This window comes from Octopus bimaculoides, chromosome 10 (genome assembly GCF_046866305.1).
Source record: "Octopus bimaculoides isolate indiv1 chromosome 10, ASM4686630v1, whole genome shotgun sequence".
In the NCBI taxonomy this organism is placed as follows: Eukaryota; Metazoa; Mollusca; class Cephalopoda; order Octopoda; family Octopodidae; genus Octopus; species Octopus bimaculoides.
Genome location: NC_142937.1, coordinates 93,474,399 through 93,495,438, shown reverse-complemented (window position 1 = coordinate 93,495,438; position 21,040 = coordinate 93,474,399). Strand labels below are relative to the sequence as shown.

Genomic DNA, 21,040 nt, shown 5'->3' with positions numbered 1-21,040 from the left:
GTGACCATCCTGTCTTTTATTTTATTGAGCCATCTTTTTAAATATTTTGTTGGTGTTTGTTTTGAGAAGGTGGGGGGGGTCTGTCCCTTTGCTCTTGACAAGTTCTCAAGACCTGTGATATTATTGTCATTATTATTCCACTTAATTTATTGAGGAATTTGGGTGGTGAAAGGAAGGGGACATTCTGAAAAGGAAGAGTTGGGCATTGTTATTAGTGTGGGGCTTGAAGGATGTAGGGGAGGGTATAGTGTGTGTCTTGTGTATGTCCCTCACCACCACATGACAACCGGTGTTGGTTTGTTTACGTGCTTGTAACTTAGCAGTTTGGCAAAAGAGAGCAATAGAATATAAGAGCCAAACTTATGAAAAGAACAAGGACTGGGGGGGTCAACCGTGTAGTCTTGTATTCCCCTCAAGCAGGGCATGTTGCCTGATGATCCAGTAAAGAAGAAGACAGAAAATTGCTACCATTAGGAAAGCCCTTCGAGGCAGTGCTGCAGCCTGGCCACGCCCCAATGACTTGAAACAAGTAAAAGATAAAAAGATTTATGTTTGCATATGTATGTGTACCTGTATGTGTATGGTTGTGTGTTCACAGAATTTGTCATAGTTCATGTTAACATCTGTGACAGTTGTAATACCTGGTTGATATAATTTATTGACAATCTCTTGTTGTTGCTAGGGACATATCCCCACCACAGAGAGAGAGAGAGAGCAAACCTTTCCATGGTGGATGTGAGTGTCTGTGTCATTAAGGAACTTCTATGTAAGCCAAATCTTTCTGACATCCCTTCAAGCTTAAATACTAAAAGGAAATTTAAACTCTATGTGAGTATACCAATGCAGTAGGGATGGTCACTACTAAAATTAGGAAGTGTTTTTTTTTTATGGACTGAATTTAATTTGACTTCTCTCACAAACGAGAATACTAAAAATGAACCCGACCGCTCTCAAAAATTAAGTAAAAAAAAAACAAGAAAAATAATCCAGAATCCTTGTCTGGTACCAGATTGAACCCAAAATCTAATCAGTGCATGCCAGTTTCAAGGCCAAACATCCTGAAAGTTTCATCCAAATCCATCCAGTGACTCTTGAGATATCTTGTCCACAGACAAACAAAGAAGCACGACTGAAAACAACACCTCCACCGTTGCTAAGGCAGAGGTAATAAATGCTAATATACCATTGCAATGAGTTAAAGTCTTTCAACTGATTAAAACATTAGCACTTCCACTCCCACCGCACCTCAACCAATATTTTTAAAGCCTCTATATCTATCAATATTTATTCTCTCAGAAATCTTTATATCTCTGTCACCAAGTACTGATATAGCTTTGCTTCACAGAGGTATCTTAATAAGACTCACAGACATACCATTTAGGGTGATCACTTATACATGCCTCATATCAAGGAAAACTAATTTAACCTTCAGAGTTGCCTCTCTACCTTTCTTAACCCAAGTTAATCATTACATGGGTTTTTCCCTCCCCACTTTGAAACCAAGTGCAATTTTAATCAATAAAATTTTTTTCTCAGTATTTTCCATTAATTGTCTCTGATTTTGCTATATAGTACCTGCCTTACTATATATTATTACTGACTTTCCTACATAGTACCTGGCCTACTGTATACTCATAGTCTGAAGTCCATGGTCTGCTGTATTTAAATTGACACCTGTGTAATTTGTTCTAATTACCAATGTTATTGTTTATGTTGTAGATGTCCATGAGTAAAAGCCATATTTACTGACTCTCTCTCTCTTTCTCTCTCTCTCTCTCTCTCTCTATCTCTATCTCTCTCTCTCTCTCCAGAGTTGTTGTTGGTGATGGAAGTCAGTGTCGGTGGTTTGTTGTTCACATCAAACTTTGACTCTGGAAACTTGGCTAAGGTTGAGAGAGTGTATAAAGATGATACCAAAGACAGTTCATCAGGTAAGGAGAAAAGGAATACACACACACACACGGACACATACACACACGTTTCATACTTGCTTTTACAGCCATCCTCAATTCTAAATATCATTTCTCCTCGTTCACATTTTTCACTTATCTCCCTTCCCCCAACCACATACACTCTGCCCCCTTTTCTCTCATCCTTCTCCTATCTCTTTTTCTGCTGTTCTTCCCCTTTCTGTACTGCCAATCATCACCTCTGCAAAACAGTTGGAATTAATTAGGGTATCCAGCTGTAGAAACCATGCCAAAACAGGCATTAGAGCTTGATGCAGTCCTCCAACTCAACAGATCCTATTAAACCATCCAAGATGGATGGTAAATGATGATGATGATGATGCAACAGGGTTTCTTTTCAGTTTCCACCAACCAAATTCACTCAAGGATTTAGTCAGCCCTGAACTATAATAGAAGACACTTGCCCAAGGTGCTATATACAGTGGGACTGAACCTAAAGTCACATGGTTGTGAAGTGAACTTGTTATCCACACAGCCATACCTGTATGTGTGTGTGTGTGTGTGTAATAGGATTTGTGGTGGACTATCACTTAGTAAGATAATCTGATTTACAAATCCCTGTTATCTGCTGCTCTGTATGGACACATAACCTTGGAGTAGATTTATTACGATTGAACAATTGGCTGCTGTGTCGTGCAACGACACTCTTTCAGATGCACAGACAACAGCAATGTTTTACATCTCCGCATTTGATGAATTACACTTCATTGTTGTTAATGGCTTTGTTTCTTTTTGTCTTTTTGTTTGTTTTGTTTTGTTTTCTTCTCCAGTTTCCAATAATGTGAACCGAAATGCGGAACTCCAACCTGATTTGGAATATAATGTTTGGACCAGACCAGACTGTTCCAATACCATATATGAAAATGGAAATAGGTTAGTTATTTATGCAGCCCATTATATAATAATAATAATAATAACAGTAATAATAATAATAATAATAATAATAAGACCTGGAAATAGAGATAACTCGAATGTGGAGTCTAAAAACAGAAACAATTCCTATCATAGTAGGTGCCTTAGGTATAATAAAAAAATATTCAGACAAATACATAACAAAAACACCAGGACTTACAAATATATATAACATACAGAAAATTGCACTACTGGGTACTGCACACATTGTACGCAAAACACTTTCAATACAGTAAACATAAGAGCACCACAGCACATACCCAAGGCGCACATAGCTGCGCTCGGTAGTGAAGTGAAAGCACGTTATAAAAATAAAACTACTGAACAATAATAATAATAATAATAATAATAACGGTAATAATAATAATAATAATAATAATAATAATAATTATCTTTTCTACTATAGGCACAAGGCCTGAAATTTTAGGGGAGGGGGCCAGTCGATTAGATCGACCCCAGTATGCAACTGGTACTTAATTTATTGACCCTGAAAGGATGGCAGAATTTGAACTCAGAATGTAAAGACAGATAAAATACCGCTTAGCATTTCGCCTGGCGTGCTAACGATTCTGCAATTGTTTTTGTTTCAGCACATGATCTCAGATCAGGTCACTTGCTATGCAAGTACATCTCCATAATGTTTAATTATTAATCTTGTGAATTAACCCTTTTAATATCATATCATCTTGAAACTGTCTCCTTGTTCTGTGATATAGAATTTCTTGTTTTTAAGTATTCTAAATTAAACTTGCCCATTAAAATTGCTAATTTATGTTTCAAACATCTGATTAATAACAACCAAGTAATTACAATAAATGCTTCGTTTTTTTTCAAATTAATTGAAACAAAAAGCAATCAATGCACTTCGACAGGAATATGATAGCAAAAGGATTAATGTTTATAAATGTTTGGGAATCTTGACCCTACAAATCTTAGCCCCTGAATTATAATTATAGAAATAAAGTTCTGTAATTCTATGATCTTGCTCCACACCACGAAAATAATTATTTTATTTATTTCTTTGTAGATCCTGGTTCTACTTTGGTGTAGAGGGGGGATTGCCTGGCCAACTGATCAAAATCAACATTATGAATATGAACCGTCAAGGTAAACTTTATAGCCAAGGATACTGTCCAGTGATATACACAGTTCCTGGCAGCAATAAATGGGAACGTCTTCAAGAGAAACCAGCTTTTGATGTAAGGGATCAACGATATTCATTTATAAGTTTGTTAAAGTGTTTGCTTCTGTTAGAAATGTGGTATACGTTTCGGTTCAGAGGGGGAGAATCAGATTCATTCTTTCTATTCATTTATTTCTCATGCACACTGGTCATAGCCCCTTACTAAACAGACACGAAATATTGTCAGTTAATAAGTGCCCTGATTAGACAAGTGACTTGTGAGGTTCAAGTGTGTCTAGTTACCATGTATGTATATATGTGTATATGTGTGTGTGGCTAGGTAACTTTAATCCTGTCACTGCCATGGCAACTGCACATAATTAGTAATATTAATTAAACTGCACTGTTGTTACTTCTGCAGAAGTGTGTTAATCTATCTGTAGGTAAAAACGGCTAAAAATAAATTACTATTTGTCACACTGACTTATACACATACATACGCGTATACACACACACATACATACATACGCATATGTATATGTACATCTCCTCTCTTCTTTTCTCTCTCTATATACATACATAGATACGTACACGCATATATATTTATAAGCAGATATATGTACATATATAAATATATTAGACACACACACATACACTTACCCTGCTATCTTTCCTCTCCCTATCTATCTGTCTGTCTGTCTGTCTCAGATTTTAGCGCAAGGCCAGCAATTTCTGGGGAGGGGTTAAGTTAATTACATTGAGCTCATTGTTCAATCAGTACTTATTTTATCGACCCCGCCCACTACCACCACCACCACCAAAAAAAAAAGATGAAAGGCAAAACTGACCTTGGCGGAATTTGAACTCAGAACATGAACACAAACAACCTCCCCACACACACACAAACAACCCCCCCCACACACACACAGCATCATCATCATCATCATCATTTAACGTCCATTGTCCATGCAGGCATGGGTTCATGCCGGTGGCACGTAAAAGCACCCACTACACTCTCTGAGTGGTTGGCGTTAGGAAGGGCATCCAGCTGTAGAAACTCTGCCAAATCAGACTGGAGCCTGGTGTTGCCATCCGGTTTCACCAGTCCTCAGTCAAATCGTCCAACCCATGCTAGCATGGAAAGCGGACGTTAAACGATGACGATGATGATGATGATGATATGCGTGTGTATATATGTTTGTGTGTTGATGTGTGTGTATGTTTGTCTTGACATTGCATAGTAGCGAGTGTCACCACCATACAAGCAGTGTCTGGCCAAATGGAAATGTTGCCTTACATGAAAACGGGGGAGGGTTCGCGACAGAAGGACATCAGGCTATAAAAGAATCTCTCTCAGCAAATTCCATGCAAGCATGGAAAAGTGGACATTAGAACAATGATGGTGGCAGCAGTAATGATGGTGGTGGTGGTGGTGGTGAGGGTGAGGCAGAAATAGTGGTGGCGATGGGGAGGAAGAGGAAGTGGAGGAAGAGGAAGTGGAGGAGAAGGAGTTAATAAGTTTCTAAATAAATGTCTTTTCTTCTTTGTAGACTATTGATGGCCAATTTATTCTGTCATTCTTTCATCGGTTCACGGAAATCAAAGGTGCTACAACATACTTTGCTTTTGCTTACCCACATTCCTACATTGAATGTCAGAACAACATCAATGAGTTGGAAGAGAGATTTAGTTACTGTAAAAATATATCTTCTGTTGAAAACATGTAAGTTATTTCATTATGTTGCTTTTTAATCTTTTTTTTTTTTTTTGGTACAAATTATGTCTCGATATTTAAAACACTCTAATTAGGTGCAGGCATAGCTGTGTAGCTAATAAGCTCACTTCCCAACCATATGATATTCAGTTCAATCCCACTCCAAAGCACCTTGGGCAGATATTTTTTTTGATAGTTCCAGCTGACTTTACCTTTACTTACCTGTGGAGCTCAGCTAAAAATTCAAGATGGTCGCTATCTTTGTCATGATAGTTTTCTATCATGTTCTTGTTGGTATTGTGATGTATATTTATAAGAATTTGGATAGAGATTTATCTTTGTTCTTTGTTTCTTGTATCAGTGCAGAAGATACCGTTTACTTCTACCGAGAGCTGCTGTGTTACTCCCTGGAGAAGTTGGAGGTCAGTCTAATAACCGTTTCATCATTCCATAACATCATCGATGAGGAGGAACCTCACTTTGATCCAAAACTTTTCCCCATTAAAAACCAGCCAAGGTGCAAGAAATTTAAAGAGAAAAGAGTAAGCATTTATTATTGTTGTTGTTATTGTTATTGTTGTTGGCATGGAAGGGCTGCCAGATGGGATTGCTTGAGATGTTTGCAGGCAATCTGCACACACTGCACACATTTGTGCAGTGTCCAAGCATTGCTAATTTGTGGAGTTCTGTTGAGCAGCTGCTATTGCATGTGGGAGAAATCTAACTATTACTCAAGAAGGAAGGCGAAAAGATAGATAAATACAGTGCTCTTAAGTATGAAATAGCCTGGCTATGGAAAATGAAGAAGGTGAAGATAGAGCCAATTATTGTTGGGTCCTTGGGGGACAGTATCAGAAGGCATCAAGAGGAATATAAAGGAAATTGGAATCGAGTCCCCAGTAGAACTGTTGCAAAAGCTTTGCCTCCTTGGCATGGCCAGAATAATCAGGAAAGTATTAGAGAGCTGAAAAGAACAAATGGCATGGTACCGTAGGCTGCGGGTAGCAAGCCTGCTATGCATGCAAGACACCAGGAGCTCCAACAAAACCTGAGTTAGAAAGAAATTATAAATAATAGTTTTACTAAATTATTCATCATTTACTCAATTAATTGAAATGAACAAAATATATTTCAACAGAAACAGTAATTAAAGGGTTAACACTTGTAATATATATTTGTTATAAGAATATATAAATAAATGAAGAAGATAGTTCTGTGATGCGCTGATAGTTTTGCAAAGAATTTACCTCTTGTCATGACACAAATTTACCTGGTTTTATAATAATTCTGACCACTAAACTTTTCAGATCATTCCAGATAAAACAACATAAATGTCTGATGGTGCTGTCAGAAAAATTAATTAACATCACCTTTACTGACAGTTTAATTATGCCTGGGTTTGCTTCGTTTAATATTTTCTATACATCAGTGTTTTCCTGACAGCCAAGTCAGTCAGTCAGTCAAACTGTTTAGCTTGTACAAATTTCAGGTACCACTTACAAGTGAAATTCTGAATCTGATACACTCACTTGTTGATCTTGTGTTTTTATAAAACACTTTGATCAAATCAAATGTCTCCATGGTATGGAACATGGCTGTAGTTATTAATAAGTGAATAGGACAGCAGTCTAGTCTCCAGGTAACTTTCCTGGAAAATGTGACACCTATTGCATATCTTGTAATCTGGTATGATTTTATGACTCTTGCATAGGCATGGTCCATGTGGTCAAGAAAAGTTCACTTAGTAATTGCAGGGTCACTGGTTCAATCCCACTGTGCATCCCTTTGGACATTTGTCTTCTGCCATAGCTTTTGGATCAACCTAAAGCTTGTAAGTAAAACTGGGTAGATTGGGTGGAAATCTGTCAGATAAACCAGCTTTTATGAATGGAAACTTAATCCATTGGCCAGATTAGCACTAGCACCACCACCACCACCACCACAATCAGTGTTACCACCTCTTTGTCCTTGTATACCTTTACCAGAGTCTACTATGTTGTTAGTATTTAGTGCTGGTCTTCTCTCTGTGGATAACTTGGTATCTTGGTGTATTGCTTCTTCTTATAGTAAGCTGTAAGTGATGGTTTCCTCTTCTCTCCCTCCCAGCAGTCATGAGACCTTCCAGAAAGGTCATGACCACTGCACTCTCTCCTCTTAGTAACCCAAATATGCACCCCTCCCCCCACACACATGTACCAAATCTACTCACAGGGCTTTGGTCAACCTGGGTCTATAGTAGAAGATAACACTTGCTCAAGGTACCACACAGTAAAACCAAATCCAAAACCACAGGGTTTGGAAGCAAACTTCTAAACACACAGCTCTACCTGTGCCTAAGAGACAAAATGTTACAAATCCTTATTAACTGACTTTGTGTGTGCAGTAGCTTACAGTAAATGTGAATATCAGCTTAGCTGAGTTTCTGTTGTTAGTTTCCTTGGTTTCACTTCATTAACTGCTAATTAATACAATTAAGTAAAGTATAAATGTCGCAGTATACCACTTCTGATCACTAGAAATTTAAGGCCTTGTGCCAAGACAAGAGAAAACACTTTCATTGTTTCCCTTAAAAACAGTTTATTCTTATTAATATTTAATCTAATAACCATTTGTTTTTTTCTATTATATTTCACAACAATTAATTATATCAATTTTCTTTTCTCCAGGTGTTTGTAGTAACGAGTCGTGTCCACCCAGGTGAAACTCCTTCCAGCTTTGTATTTAATGGTTTCTTAAATTTTATCCTTCGACTTGATGATCCTCGGTCAATTCAACTACGAAAGCAGTTTGTCTTCAAGTTGATTCCAATATTAAATCCAGATGGTGTCATGAATGGTCATTACCGGACAGACACACGTGGGGTGAACTTAAACAGAGTGTACGGGGACCCTAGCTTTGAACTCAATCCGTCCATATATGCTGCCAAAAGCATCATAATTTATTACCACGTCAACTATCGGCTAAAGAAAGACATGTACAAAGACATCAAGTTTCCTCCAACAGATATATTACCCAAACAAACTGACACCACCTCTACCACTACTACCACCAGTAGTACAAGCACTACTAAAACCATTGATACCAATTCCATTATTAAGTTCCCTGAAATTACTAACATTGGTTTATGCCAAATCACCCAATCACTTCATGCAGCTAGATCAGGGTTGTCTCATCGAGAACTCACTTACAAAGCATGCCTATTAGCGTCTCGTTATAAATGCCGGAACTTATATGATGGTGATTTGCCAAAGAGACCTCATTCATTCTCCACTTATGATAGGATGACTCAGAACAAGTTAAATGCTTGCAACTCCCAAGCTGTAAAATCAATAAATTTGTGTAGTCAAACGAGTGGCAGCAGATCTGATTCTGAAGACTCTTCGGACCCTAAAGGCATCAAGAATGGTTCATTAAATAAAGAATACTCAGCAAAAACTGAAGAGCAGACAAATGCCATTGATTCTGAATTAACAATGCATTTAGAATCATTGAGAATTTCAAATGGAACTAACTCTGAAATAACCCAGACAGATGCATGTAGGATTCACTCAGAATCTGTTGAATGCAATTGTAAATCAGACGGAGAAAGAACAAACTCAAGAAATGATGGTTCTGATGAAGACCATGACAGATATCATACATTGCCGCCAAATAACGTTCCTTCTTCTGCTCATCTCAATAACAGTGCATTCCGAAAAATACTGCCCCAACACAGTGGCATTGCTTTCTATATTGACTTACATGGCCATGCCTCTCGTAAAGGCTGTTTCATCTATGGAAACTTCTTGGAAGCTGACGATTCACAGGTGAGCATCAAGGAGTGGTTAACATACTTATTTTCAGTATAAATTACAATTAATTGACATTTATTTCTCTAGTTCACATAAAAATGTTTTACATTTATCATTATTATTTCTCTCATCTGCTTCCTCATCATTGTAACTGCCAACATCATCAGCTGCTTCCTCTCTCTTCTCTTCCACCTCATCATCATCACCAACAGACTACATGTATTTCCTTTCCTCACCACTTCCTGTACATGTTGTTTCTCCCTGTTGTTTCTCATACATGTTTCTCCATGTTGTTTCTCATACATGTTTCTCCATGTTGTTTCTCCCTCTCTCTATTTATCTCTCTTTCTCTAAGTATATATGTGTACTAAACCCTATTTATTTTCTCTCCCTGTTTATTTCTGTTGAAGAGCGTAGGCTCGAAACATAAAAGACTTTCTTACTTCCCAAGCGTTAGACTAATACACCTGTTTGTTGTTTACACACCCGTCTTCGTCTTTTGTTTTTTTTGTAAATTCCAACTATATCTATATATGTATATATATATCTACCCACACATATACACTTATATATTTCAGATACAAAATATGCTCTATCCAAAGTTAGTGTCTCTGAATTCAGCACATTTTGAATTTGATGCCTGCAATTTTTCTCAACGCAACATGTACATCAGAGACAAACGTGATGGACTCTCGAAAGAAGGAAGTGGACGTGTAGCTATTCATAAGTGTACAGGTATCATTCACAGGTACAAGAAACCTTTCTTCATCTTTACTGACCTTATCGGTGTCACCTGTTTACCTTCTGTATTTGACATGACATACCTAGCTATCACAACATGTGGCATGGTACACTCAGATATTATCACATATGATATGATCCACCCAACCACCATGTGACATGTCACATCCAGGTACTATCACATGTGGCATGACAACACACCTGACATCATGCATCCAGGTACCTCCATGTGATATAACTCCTCCAACTATTTCCCATGTGACATGACACACTTTGCTACCACTACATGTGACATGACCCCCTTAACTACCACCACATGTGATACATATACACCTAGCTATTATTATTACACATAGCATGACAAACCAGGTACCACCACATGTGAAATGTCACATCTAACTACCATACTTTATGACATGATGCACCCATATACTATCACATGACATATACAGGTGCAATTACACTGCAAACCAACTAATTACAGGTGCATACAGATAGCTACAGAGGGAGTCAAATAGCTATAGACAGTAACACATAACTGTGTGTGTATATATATATATATATATATATATATTTTTTTTTTTTTTTACTGGGGAAGGCTGGTTTATGGGATTATCCTGGGTTTCCCGTCCATAAAGGGCTTACTTTTATGGCATATCATCAGACCCCAAACCCTTATGGCCTAAGACCTCTTCAAAATATGAAGAGGGGAAAGGTCCCATTATGAATGTAAACAAGGGGATTATCTTTCTTTGCCATTGTCTATTGTCTTCTGGCTGTGCCGCTATCTTGCGGATTCCAAACTACTAGCAGGAATTTCCGTAAGTGCAAACATGGCCCGAAGATCTCCATTCTGGTGCTAAGGATGCTCCCTGGCTTGAGCGAGTTTTTTTAGGATTACCATCTCCATTCCTTTCAGATCCTTTTCAAGTCCTATTCCATGTGTAAAGTTCTGCCATTCTGTTGTTCTTCCAGTCTGTATTTTCTTTTGTTTATTGTTTTGATTTTAGTACAGAGTTTTTTTGGGTTTTTTTGCAGCTATACCCTAGAGTGTAATTACAACACTGGTAAAGTTATGAATGCCGTTCCCCCAGCTTACGGGGACAAAGGCAGAGCTTCTCCAACTCCTGTTGTTGGTATTCCTCCGAAATATACTCCCAGCATCTATGAAGATGTAAGTTTTAGTTCATTCATTCTTTGGTTCTAAATATATCTATCTACTGGTATGATTATATACACACACACACACACACATATACACATATATACACACACACATACACATATATACATACATACTTTCAGACATACAGATATGCATACCTACATACAGACATGCATACACACACACACACCTGCCATCTCTGAAGAACACATGGTTAACTGTGCTGTTATCTAATATCTGGTTATTTAATACCAGTGTAAAACTGATTGATAAGATTGGCTGAAATGTATCTATAATACTGAAAACGTTGATTAAAATATGTTTGCGTGCGTATTATATATATAATATTTATGTGAGTGTGTGTGCGTGTATATATATTATATATATGTAATATATATCATGATCATCTTTTAATGTCTATTGTCCATGCTGGCATGGGTTGGACAGTTTGACCAGGGCTGGCAGGCTGTAAGTTTGCACCAGACTCCAGTCTGATTTGGCATAGTTTCTACGGCTGGTTGCCCTTCCTAACACCAACTACTTTTATGCACCACTGGCATGGGTGTCATTTGCGTGACACCAGTATCTGCCACTTGTGCGCACACGTGTGTGTGTGTGTATAGTCAATTAAAAGAAACGCAGGATAAAAGAAAAAAAGCAAGCAAACGTTTGGATGTGGCACAAACAGTGTATTAATAAGATGCTCAGAGAGAGAAGAGAGTAGAAGGCCATTTTGACAGTATAGTTGTCTATTACAATAACCGGTCCCTTTGTTGGGTTTACTTTGTGTAGTACCCCCCACCTCTCTCCCCCGTAAGTTTTCCTTATTCAGTGACCCCTCTTAATAATACCATTTCTTCTCAGTGTCAGTGAGAGTGAGTGTGTTACTATTATTATGATGCACTGATTCATCCTGACCCTTTTCTCTCCATGACCATTCGTCATCCTCAAATCCCAGCTGATAGATGGATAGATAGATATGGATGTGTGCTTGGCTGAGGATGTATATTAGGAGAAACATATTCTGCATGAAATGTGTGGCTTTATACAAGCCTTGATATTACCAAAGTAATTTAATAATTTGGATGAGTAAAATTTGTGCCATATAAGATACACACACACACACACACGCGCACATGCATGCACACACACACACACACACACACACACACACACACACACACACACACACACAAACAAACAAACACAAACACATGATAATGTTAAACACTTTTTACTTGTGTTTACAAGGTTGGCCAGGCTATAGCTGTTGCAGCCCTTGACATGTATGAGACCAATCCCTGGTCGAGAGTCACCCTCTCTGAATACAAAAGCTTATATGGTACTCGAGAATGGTTAAGAAAATACTGTTTGATTCCAAAGGGGTTTCTAAGACCAAAGAACTACAAGCCACCTCTTCGTACGCACAGGTAGGTATTCAAAATGGCCATAGAAAACAATATCATTTATAGATTGCACTTTATGAGGGTTGGCTGAAAAGTTCATAGGCTGACCAAGACACTCTTATCGAATGTGACCAAGTGAAGTTTATTTTTCAGGAGAGTCTCATTTGTGGTCCACACACTTCTTCCATCAGTATTGCAGTGTTTGGTTCCCATTTTTTGTTTTTAAAACACTGTTTTAACAACAGAGACATTAATCTCTTTTCTCTTCATTTAGCTAGCCACATACCCTTCTCCACTTAGCACTTAGCCACATACCCTTCTCCTTACTGTATCTCACCTCCCAGATCCCACACTTGACATTTCTTACAATCCTTCTTTCCTAGAACAGAAGCTCCTTAGAATTCCATCCTTGTAATTCTTTCCCTGCAGACACAGAACCACGGAAATTCAAACTAAACCCCACCTACACCAGTACCATAGTCTGAGAGGCAGACTCTCCTCCATTCACTAACTTATAAAAAATAATGACATCTTATCTATAAATTCTCATCTTTAGAATCCTATAGATCTCCTTATGTCTGATGGCAGCAGTTCTTTCTTTCAATATCCATGGAAACAAGTTTTCTACTTGATCTTTTTTTGGTTTGATATATTTATATTTATCTGTTTTTCTTTTTGCTTGTCTTCTTTGCTACATTTTAGACTTACATGATTTCTCTCTTTTTCAGCTTTTCTCATTTCTCCTCTTCACGTAACAAAATCAACTCTAATGACAGTATTTTATTAAACTCACTCTCAACAACATCAGAAACAGTTTCAAAAAATCTCAACTCTGGCAAGAAAGAACTGCGTCCATTAAAAGATGGTAGGATTTCTCTTGCTTTTTTTTTCTTGGTCCCCTCCCTCAGTTAATTCCACAAGTTACAGGAAAACACTGGGTTAATCGGTGTGATTTGGTCCACTGGAAAATCTATTCTACTGAGTAACTTTTTTGATACTCACTCACCTGTGACTGCCTTTGGTTTGTCCTTCCATACCTACTCACCTGTGATTGCCTCTGGTCCACCCCTTCATTCAACTAAGACAAGTCACTTCTTAACCACTCAGCTGTGTGTCTGTCATCATCATCATCATCATCATCATCGTTTAACGTCCATTTTCCATGCTGGCATGGGTTAGATGGCTTGACTGGAACTGGTGAGATGGAAAGCTGTACCAGGTTCCAGTCTGAATTTGGATTGGTTTCTGCAGCTGGATGTCCTTTTTAATGCCAACCACTCTAAGAACGTAGTGGGTGCCTCTTGCATGTCACATGGGTGCTTTTATGTGTCACTGGCACGTGTTCTTGTATGGAAACCGAATCAAACTGTTTTAATATAGTACACACACACACACACATATATATATTGTGTGCATGTGTTTGTTTGTGTATATGTGTAGTATACATATATGTATGTGTATATATGTGCGTGTATACACACACATACAGAGGTATAGTCGAACTGAAATTCGAATTTATTCACGAATTTATTGACGACTGAAATTGTAGTAATATCTCGTGTTCGTTTCTTCCTCCTTCCAGTTTCTTCCCGGTTAACATCTTGTTCCCGAAAATGCAATGTAGCAAACAACAAAAAGGAAGAAGAGTCTACGACATCTGAAACCAAAGTTTCAGGTTCTTTCACTCTTCCCAACAGCACTGAGTCACCAAGTTTGGCTAGTCTGAGAAGTACACGGCTTCAGCACAACAAAATTAACCCCATTAGTTACAATGTGTGTTCTGAAAGTGTTCCAAAGCACACCACTAGGCTTACATCTCGGAATAAACCCATTGACTCTAAACTTCAGAGAGCAAAGTCAGATATCTCCAAAAACGTAAGTATTATAATTTCAAAAATGTGTTTCTAAGCCCCTTGGCACACACACACAGAAATTACTGCTTCAAATTGAAATTGCTCCTCTTTCTGTCTTACAAGTTACTTTGGTGACCCCACAAGTGTAAGGTGGCATGAAAGAAAGCACCCAGCACCTACTGTAAAGTGGTTGGTGTTAGGAAGAGCATCCAGTTATAGCAACCATGCCAAAACTGATATTAGGGTTTGACACAGCCTTGCAGTTCGGTGAATCCTGTTAAGCTATTCAACCCAAGACAACACGGAAATCATCATCACCATCGTCGTCATTGTTGTTTAATGTCCACTTTCCATGCTGGCATGGGTTGGACGGCTTGACTGAGGACTGGCGAGCCAGAAGGCTGCACCAGGCTCTGATCTGATCTGGCAAAGTTTCTACAGCTGGATGCCCTTCCTAATACCAACCACTCCGGGAGTGTAATGCATGCTTTTTACATGCCACCGGCATGAGTGCCAGTTAGGCGGCACTGGCAATGATAACACTTGAATGGTGCTTATAGGTATTAATTATTAAAATTATAATTAAGAGTATCTAAGAGATACCATCATGCCAGAGATAGCAATTAAAACTTGACTCTAAAACCACCTCATCTATTCATACAGTGTCAGGTGAAAAGATAAATAAACTTGGAAAAAATTTTTGAATAATAATCTTTTGCTGGTTTATTTGTCTGTTTGTCTTTTCACCTGGTTCTGTATGAATATATGAAGTGGTTTTAGAGTCTTTACTGCTGTCTATTTTTCTATAGAGAAAATTTAATTTTTTACTTTAGATTTGTCTTGATTACTTGAGTGTCAATTTTTTTCTGTTCCCAGTCTTCAATTTCACCTGCCATCTTCTCCAAACCAGTCAAAAGTAACTCCCTATATGACAAGAAAGATGCGGTTAAAACTGGCTTAAGCCGATCTGTGTCCAGTGGTAATGATAAGCAACGTTCATTGCTTCATTTAAATCATAACCACACATGGTCAGCCGAAGGTTCGTTTCATAATAGCAAGTTAATGTTTAAATCAAGACGGCACATGTCTTCTTCGACATCAATGCAGAGAAAGAAGAGTGAACTAGTAAGAGGTGAAGGTTCACTATCAAGTGTCCATTTGAAATCAAAGGAGTTTTCATCTGAAGCCACTAATGATGTTCAAAGGTAATTCATTAATTTATTCTCTTCTGCTAATTAGTGCCCCTCTTCATTCTGTTAACACTGACCATGATGGGATCTGTCTTTCATTGGTCATCTCTTAGTTTGATCATTCTTCATCATTGTCAGAAGTCTTGTATTTCAGTGTGGAATTTGTTGTTTGACCCCAGGTCAGTTAGCATAAAGCCACCTCCCACTCTCTCAAATACACACTCATTCAATCATGGGGTCTGTTTTCTTTTCCTTTCTTGACCACTTCACAAGTGCTGGTGTCACGAGAAAAAGTGCCCTGTACACTCTGTAAAGGGGTTGGCATCAGGAAGAGCATCCAGCTCTTTGAATGTGGGGTCTTATGGAAGCGATGCCAAGAATGGATGAGGCATTGCCTAATCAAGACATTTAGTCACTATGGCAGATCAGTAAGGCAGTGAGCTGGCAGAATTGTTAGCACGCTGGGCAAAATGCTTAGCGGTATTTCGTCTGTCTTTTTACGTTCTGAGTTCAAATTCCACAGAGGTCGACTTTACCTTTCATCCTTTTGGGGTCGATAAATTAAGTACCAGTTGCGTACTGTGGTTGATCTAATCGACTGGGCCCCTCCTCCAAAAATTTGTGCCTTGTGCCTAGAGAAAAGAATATGGCAGATCAGTAGTTCTGGTAATTGGTAATGCCCCCATCTCATTCTGAAATGGAGCAAGTTCATAATGAAGATCAGTTTTCAATGTGTAAAGTTTAACAAATGGTGCCCTGCAGTCCTGTGTTCAATCCAATTGAACCAATTTGGTGAATAGTGGAAAGTTATGTCAAACAAGAATTGGTGAATAAACTTCCTAATATTCTATCAGTAACACTGAGTGGATTGATGATTAAGGAGCTTAAGCTAAGAGCACTTGAACAACTGGCTGTTGAAGCAATGGAACAAATAATTCCATGCTCAAATGTGGTTGATGCATTGAATCTCAGTGATGTGGTAAAATCAGAGCTAAGCCGTGACCCTTTGAAATCACTTCAGGTTTAAAAAGCATTTACATTTTTATATTATGTAGAGGTAACAGGTTTCTTATAAATGTCTTTATGCGTCTACAAACTTTTTATGAATGCTTAAATTAATATACAGATTAACTCTTTTATAAACACTTTCTTGATGTTTATATATATAAATAGCAGTTGTTTCTTTATTAACATATATATAAAGCAGGTTATTTTTACATAAAGAGCAGGATTTTCATAAACACTCTGTATAGGGACCCTTTCATAAACACCTACGCTGTATGTTTGCAACATTTTCTCTTTTTAAGATTTGTATTTTGAAATTTAATGGCTGTGTTATAGATTGCATATTTAACTGTTCCAATGTCTAAAATTTCATTTCTAACCAACTTCTCTTGTTCCACAGACTCGTTTAGTGAATAGCATCAACATGTGAGATAATGAAGCACTTGGTCTCAACACTTGTATCATCTTTTTAACACGACACTCCTATTATGGCTACCACTTCCAGTTAAGGTTTAGAGGTTGTTCTCCAGATTTCTCTTTCCTCCTCCTCTTCCTCCCCCTACTCGCAGCACATTCGAAATGACTGTTGTACATCTTTATTGTATTTCTGTCTGCTGTTAGTTCCGCTCATTCTGTAGCCTCAGCCTCCTCCCTTCATTGTGTGTGTAGCTTTGTCTTCTTCGATTTGTACCAACTGCAGCCCTACCTACCTACCTACCTACCTACCTGGTTGTTTTCGTTTCACTTACCTCTGATTATTGTGGTTGTCTCTGCTAAATTTTGTCATCATTTTTTTTTTTCAGCTTTGCACATTCCCCCCCTCTCTGTGTTGTGTCATTTAGAATTTAATAATTGTGTTTAATTATTACACCATATATTAGATGTTGGGATGGCTGTGTGGTTAAGAAGCTTGCTTCACAGTCATGTGGCCTTGAGTTCAATCCCACTGTATGGCACCTTGGGCAAGTGTCTTCTACTTTAGCCTAGGGCTGGCCAAAGCCTTGTCTGTGTATTTGGTCAATGGAAACTAAAAGCAGTGTGTGCGCATGTGTATCAACCCTTGTCTTCACATCATGTGAGGGTTGTAAACTAGCATCGTGACCATATAAGCTGTGTTGTTCATTTTCAGTCTTTCACTGGCACATAAAAAGCACCATTTGAGCATGGTTGATACCAGTGCTGCCTGACTGGCTCCCAAGCCGGTGGCATGTAAAAAGCACCTATTACACTCCCGGAGTGGTTGGTGATAGGAATGGCATCCAGCTGTAGAAACTTTGCCAGATCAGATTGGAGCCAGATGCAGCCTTCTGGCTTGCCAGTCTTCAGTCAAACCATCCAACCCATGCCAGCATGGAAAGCGGACGTTAAACGATGACAATGATGATGATGATGATGATAAACATTCTTGGCCATGGACAAACATTGCCTTAGGTAAAGGTTGGCAACTGGAAGGGCACCTGGCTATAGAAGAACCTGCCTCAAAAAATTCCATCTGACCTGTGCAAGCATGGAAAGTGGTCGTTAAACGATAATGATATTAATTTCTAGATACTAATTGCTTCACTATATTCTATTTTATTTACTTTGTGGATTTTTTTTTCTGAATATTTTCATGTTTTTTTTTGTTTTTTTTTACATGGATTATTTTGTTCTCCGTCATGTTTGATCTAGAATTAACTTCCATTTCAACTATAATTTCTCAAATTATACTCTGCTGAAACACTCTAAACGACCCCTTTCCCCAAGGTGTTCACCACACTTATTCTGATTAAGTTTTAGTTTGTACTTAATCCTGGCTTCACAAATTCCTCCCCATTCAGTTCCCATTGACCCAAGGGTAGCTACATATATCACACAACAAAACATGTCAGTTAATTATTTCTAGCCATGTTCTAAAATAACAGGTTGCAACTATAAGCCACTAACGAGAACACCTGGAGGTTAATTACAACCTAGACTTCTTGATATGTTGCACACACGTTGTAAACAGAAAATGCTCACACTTCATAAGAATGATGTTGTTTGTTTCCCATCCTCCATGTAACCCTGTCTGAGTTGTTGATTGTTTGAGAGACTGGGGTGGGGGGTTATTTCTTTGCTTTGAAACAGGTGAAGGTTGGGGTCAGGAAGACTTTGCCCCAATGTAGTCATGTCTGACCCATCCAAGCAGGGAAAGTAGATACTAAAACAATTATAATGATAATTAATTTTTTCATATTTTGGTGCAGGAGTGGCTGTGTGGTAAGTAACTTGCTTACCAACCACATGGTTCCGGGTTCAGCCCCACTGCGTGGCACCTTGGGCAAGTGTCTTCTACTATAGCCTTAGGCCGACCAAAGCCTTGTGAGTGGATTTGGCAGACGGAAACTGAAAGAAGCCCATCGTATATATATATATATATATATATATATATATATATGTGTGTGTGTGTGTTTGTCCCCCCAGCATCGCTTGACAACCGATGCTGGTGTGTTTACATCCCCGTAACTAAGCAGTCCGGCCAAAAGAGACTGGTACAATAAGTACTAGGCTTACAAAGAATAAGTCCTGGGGTTGATTGCTTGATTAAAGGCGGTGCTCCAGGATGGCTGCAGTCAAATGACTGAAACAAATAAAAAAACTATCCACTCATTGAATTAGCATGCAATATGGCTGAGTATTCCTCTGAGACATCTACCATTAATATAATTCTTAGGATGAATCAACATGACACTGTGTAATATTACAGTAACCCCTAAGCAGGCTTCTACTCAGTTTCCACCATCCACACTCTCGGGTCAACCCAAGACATTTGTCCCGCAGTGGGACTGAACCTGGGACTTTAAGGCTGTGAAGCAAGCTTCTTAATCACTCATCCATGCTTGCATCACTGTGTGTGTGTAATAATACATTCTGCATTAAATATATTAACACTAACACAGCTCTGTGTATTTGCGTATGTGTACATATATGTGTGTGTGAGTCTATATGTGTGTATATATATATATATATATGTGTGTGTGTGTGTATATATATATGTGTGTGTGTGTGTGTGTGTATGTCATCATCATCATCATCATCATCGTTTAACGTCCGCCTTCCAGTTAATCGAAGGGGAGGGAGAATATATATATATATATATATATATATATATATATATAGAGAGAGAGAGAGAGAGAGAGAGAGAGAGATACATAGTGAAATAAATATCGGGAGAGACACAGACAGGTTAAACAGAGAGGGAGGGAAAATGAATGAGAAAGATTAAAAGAGAGAAAGCGGGTTATTCATAGCACGAGGATTTTAGGGATTTCTATCGTTTGTACACAGTAAATACAGGATGGTGTCCAGCTACTTCTAAGACAAGTTTTAGCTTTAAGTGTCTGTGCGAGGAAATACAACTGAAAACATGGAAATAAGTAGATCAGAGGCAAAAATAAGTAGTTAGTGGATAGTGGAAGCCTGGCTGAAGACAGAGAAAGACTTATTTGGTCATTCTGTTATGGTCGTATTAATTCGGCAAGGATTTTAGGAGCAAGTGAAGGAGTCGGCCGCGTGTGTTGGTTATATAGCCCCAAACAGGCGCTGGGCAGGAGTTAATCGAAGGGGAGGGAGAATATATATATATATATAGATATATAGAGAGAGATATACATAGTGAAATAAATATCGGGAGAGACACAGACAGGTTAAACAGAGAGGGAGTGAAAATGGGCAGGAGTTAATCGAAGGGGAGGGAGAATATATATATAGATATACACATATTTCTCTGTCTGTCTATATACATTTATGTATGTACATACACTTGTTATTCATAGAGGCATGTCTGTATGGTAAGAAATTTGCTTCCCAACCACATATGTGTGTGTTTGTATGCTTATACCCAAGTGTGTTACTTACTGTGATCTCTTCACTTTCTGCCATGTATCTGCAGAAATATGCCACCGAAAAAGAAACGAAAATATAGTTTGTTCAAGAGAAAACCAGCAGTAAACAGTCTCAGATCCAACGCCATCACTAGAAACCATTTGAAGAATGAGCGCCGAGACAGCGCAGCACATGAAAAATTTTCTCACAAACGTAAAGTATCGTGGAGAATTTTACCTCATTCAGCTGCACAACAGTTCACTAAAACCAATTCTAGAAATTTTTGTTGTTGTTATTGTTATTGCCTTAACTTAGTTCTATTTT

The 21,040-nt window shown here is 38.3% G+C and overlaps 2 protein-coding genes across 21 annotated transcripts in view; one reads left to right on the top strand and one right to left on the bottom strand.

Moving 5' to 3' along the window:
• Positions 1-21,040, bottom strand: part of LOC106876277 (uncharacterized) — a 157,064-nt gene that overhangs the window by 60,185 nt on the left and 75,839 nt on the right. The window lies entirely within an intron of this gene.
• LOC106876276 (cytosolic carboxypeptidase-like protein 5) overlaps positions 1-21,040 on the top strand; it is a 34,236-nt gene that overhangs the window by 10,857 nt on the left and 2,339 nt on the right. For 5 of the 19 annotated variants that reach the window (XR_016243487.1, XR_016243486.1, XR_016243495.1 and 2 more), the window contains exons 2-15: positions 1,812-1,931; positions 2,741-2,843; positions 3,910-4,081; positions 5,556-5,728; positions 6,081-6,261; positions 8,386-9,525; positions 10,089-10,258; positions 11,290-11,425; positions 12,668-12,846; positions 13,551-13,687; positions 14,405-14,697; positions 15,552-15,880; positions 17,271-17,388; positions 20,784-20,929. Coding sequence is in view for 5 of the 19 variants with exons in the window: in XM_089359009.1 (XP_089215135.1) it covers positions 1,826-1,931; positions 2,741-2,843; positions 3,910-4,081; positions 5,556-5,728; positions 6,081-6,261; positions 8,386-9,525; positions 10,089-10,258; positions 11,290-11,425; positions 12,668-12,846; positions 13,551-13,687; positions 14,405-14,697; positions 15,552-15,880; positions 20,784-20,929 (3,265 nt within the window). In the remaining 14 variants the exon portion in view is untranslated. The remainder of the gene's footprint in view (positions 1-1,811; positions 1,932-2,740; positions 2,844-3,909; positions 4,082-5,555; positions 5,729-6,080; positions 6,262-8,385; positions 9,526-10,088; positions 10,259-11,289; positions 11,426-12,667; positions 12,847-13,550; positions 13,688-14,404; positions 14,698-15,551; positions 15,881-17,270; positions 17,389-20,783; positions 20,930-21,040) is intronic. The other 14 variants (XR_016243489.1, XR_016243488.1, XR_016243498.1 and 11 more) reach the window with 4 other exon arrangements.